General features: G+C 40.6%; 1 protein-coding gene across 1 annotated transcript; it reads right to left on the bottom strand.

The window, feature by feature from the left end:
- Positions 1-1,088: 1,088 nt before the first annotated feature.
- LOC131605302 (protein MAIN-LIKE 2-like) lies at positions 1,089-2,024 on the bottom strand. The gene is made up of 2 exons (XM_058877675.1): positions 1,296-2,024; positions 1,089-1,209 (listed from the first exon to the last, which is right to left on the bottom strand). Exons 1-2 carry the CDS (start codon positions 1,982-1,984, stop codon positions 1,089-1,091), a joined length of 810 nt encoding a protein of 269 aa, XP_058733658.1. The 5' UTR covers positions 1,985-2,024.
- Between the last annotated feature and the right edge of the window lie 1,440 nt (positions 2,025-3,464).

Genomic DNA, 3,464 nt, shown 5'->3' with positions numbered 1-3,464 from the left:
TCCCTGAATAAAACCTGGGTCTTCAACATCTTGACCTATAGAATTCCCTCCATAGGATAGGCGGGTGCCCGCGGCGCTGTCGAAGCTGTGTCTAGGCGGGTTAAAATTTCTCCTAGTGGGTGCGGCCTGGAAGTTTTGGAAGTTGGTGGTGGATCCGGTTTGGTTAAAATACAATGGTTGTGGCGGTGTGTTGAGGTCAAATTGTTGGCTGGGGTACTGTGATGTGTGTTGGTCGAATGTGGTGTATTGCGGGTATTCTTCTTCTATGCCCATGTCGGGGGTCATTGGTGGTGATCTTGAAGAGCCCCCCGCATGGAATTCCTGGAAATGTGATATAGAAGAGCTCCCTGCATGGAATTCTTGATTTTGTGGTTGAGTTTGGGATGGAAAAAACTGGTGGAGTTGTTGGGAATGTTGTTGGTAAAAAGGTGTTTGTGGTTGCATTGGTTGTTGGTGGTAACTTTGTTGTTGTTGTTGTTGGTGTTGTTGTGGGTAATGTTGTTGTTGGTAATTTGGTGGTGGTTGTTGTTGTTGTTGTTGGTAATTTGGTGGCGGTGGTTGTTGTTGTTGTTGGTGGTAATTTGGTGGTGGTGGTTGTTGTCCTCCAAAATATGGAGGTTGTGCTCGCGGGTCAGCTAAATAGAAAGGGGCAGACACAATCATTTCAGGATTTGTGACGGATCTGTACCAGTTTACATAGTCAACAGTTGGCTTCATTTCTCCCGGCGCCACAGGAAATTCTAGAACCGTTTTTGATCGACGAGCCCATATTTTACGCTGATCTATGGCAAAGGACTTGTAATTTTTTACGTACCACTGTTCGCTAACCTTCGCAAGATGCCAACGTCCCAAACAGTCAGGCTCAGGTGGGTCAGGGATACCTTGATGCATGCCGAATTGGAGCTTCACACGGTCACTCGGGTGCATCTCCACAGTGGTGAACCGTATGATGGGTGATTTTGCTGTCCAAATAGTCGCCTCGTCAAGGTCGGGTACGTGGTCCAATTCCAAGTAAGGACGCCAAATAAACTGCAAAGCAAATAATATTAATTTCAAAATATAGAAGATAGTTATTTTTAAAAATATATTTAGAAAATGGACATTTTTAGAGGTATTACTTCTTGGGGTCCTAGTCGATCTAATATTTGGCGGTAGAAAATGATTTTGGAATCAGGCGTTTTGGACCAATCCATTCCGAGTGCATTGAACCTAAACACATTAAAAGATGTAAATCAATATAGTTACAAATAATAATAGAATAAAAAGCAATAATTAAAATAAGATCCAAAAGTTACCTTGAAGCGTAAGGGAAGGCGTAACTGTTTGGATTTGCAGGGGCCAATACCGGCATTCTCCACCATGCCCATGCTTGTAGCAAGAATGCACATCCACTAAATGTACAACTATCCTTTTTTGCACATTTGCACAAGGAACTATATAGGTATGCCAACACAGCCGAACCCCAACTATATGTCTTTATTGCATCAATGTCCCCAAGTAAACACAAGTACATAAAATTAACACTATTTCCCGTGCCTTCGGGAAATAGAAACTTACCAAACAACAACATAATATACATCCTAGTTTTCTGCAGTATAGTTTCTTCGTCAGAAAACTGATCCAATTGAAGCCCAGCATAAGCTAGCTGAAGGCCAGCAAGCTTTATACCTTGGCCCCTACCCCTTTGTTGCCCCTCACCCTCTATTAAATCCACACCCAACAATTCGACGCATAGGGCGTTTGGTTGTTGGACATTTCCATACACTGCCTTTCCATTTGTTTTGAGACCCAACAACATGTACACGTCCTCTAGAGTGACGGTACATTCACCCATTGGAAGGTGAAAAGTATGAGTCTCAGGCCTCCAACGCTCACACAATGCTAATATAAACTTCATATCAACTGAGGTATGTGTTAAGTTCATTACCTCACCAAATCCCGCACGTTTAACGTAGTCCACAATCAAAGGGTCAGGAGCATTCATCTTACCAGCACGGGTCCTAAATCTCGTGACATCCTATAAAAAAAACACCTCCCATAAGTATTTGAAATTAGTAAATTTAAGTAAAAAAAATTAAGTGTTTACTCAAACTTACATAAGTGGCAATGTTTGCAATGGTGCCTCGATGCTCTTGACCCATAGTTAGGAGAGACATGTTTGTTGATGATGAAACACAAAGTTGCTCTGATGATAAGTTGCTCTGATGAAAGTATAAGAGGTGATGAAGAAAATGAACAAGTTTGGGAACATATTTATAGCCAAAATGCATAGGTTATTACGAGATTCCCTGCAGTGTCTTGTCCCGTCAAGTCTGTGGTGGGGACGAGATTCCTTGCAGTGTCTTGTCCCGTCATGTCTGTGGTGGGGACGAGATTCCCTGCAGTGTCTTGTCCCGTCATGTCTGTGGTGGGGACGAGATTCCCTGCAGTGTCTTGTCCCGTCAAGTCTGTGGTGGGGACGAGATTCCCTGCAGTGTCTTGTCCCGTCATGTCTGTGGTGGGGACGAGATTCCCTGCATTGTCTTGTCCCGTCATGTCCCGATTTATCATATACTTTTATTTTTTATTTAGATGTTTTTATTTTTATTTTAATTCATTTAACACATATACTTATTTGAATCTTGTGCAGAATTATTGCTTCATTTCTTGCATGCATTAGCCTTGTGTAAGAGGTGGGGACGAGAATCTTTTGTGTCATGCATTAGTCATGTCATATTTGAATCTTGTGCAGAATTATTGCTTCATTTCTTGCATGCATTAGCCTTGTGTAAGAGGTGGGGACGAGAATCTTTTGTGACATGCATTAGTCTGGTCTTGTCATGTTTATGTTAGATTTTGAGAATTTTATATTATAATAGATTTTAATTCATTATCATAATTTGTGACATGCATTATCATAATTTTTAATTCATTTAAAACATACAATTATAATAGATTTTGAGACTTTTATATTAAACTAGCGCAGATATATATATTATGGAAAACATTAATTCATTAATTAATTAAAAAGGTACATTGACAATAACCAACACAGAAACTAAAACATCTAAGAAAATAACACATAACAACTTGTAGTACACGCTCGATCATTGCAACAAACACAACAACACTTAATCTAAACTATTCGAGTATCACTGCAAGAACAAGTGGATTTTCAACGCCTCGGTTAACCTCTCCACTGTGTGTCCAAAACATTAGATCCACGTCCACATCGTCTTTCACACGGTCCCAATAATACATGTAGGTGCCTTCTGGATTATTATCCGTCAACGTAATGTATGGACAACGGTAATCTATCTGTTTAACTTTTCTGGTCGGACCATCTAGTTGACGAAACCCAGTGTTGATGGCTCTAACAATTCTCTGGAAATTCCAATGGGGGTTAAGGCAGACACGCATGTGACTACCTTCCTCAAAAAAAACGACAGCCCAAACTGAGTTCATTTTTAGTGTTTGCAGTAAGA

This window comes from Vicia villosa, linkage group LG5 (genome assembly GCF_029867415.1).
Source record: "Vicia villosa cultivar HV-30 ecotype Madison, WI linkage group LG5, Vvil1.0, whole genome shotgun sequence".
In the NCBI taxonomy this organism is placed as follows: domain Eukaryota; kingdom Viridiplantae; phylum Streptophyta; class Magnoliopsida; order Fabales; family Fabaceae; genus Vicia; species Vicia villosa.
The sequence above is the reverse complement of the archived record's forward strand: the minus strand, read 5'-3'. Positions and strand labels throughout refer to the sequence as shown.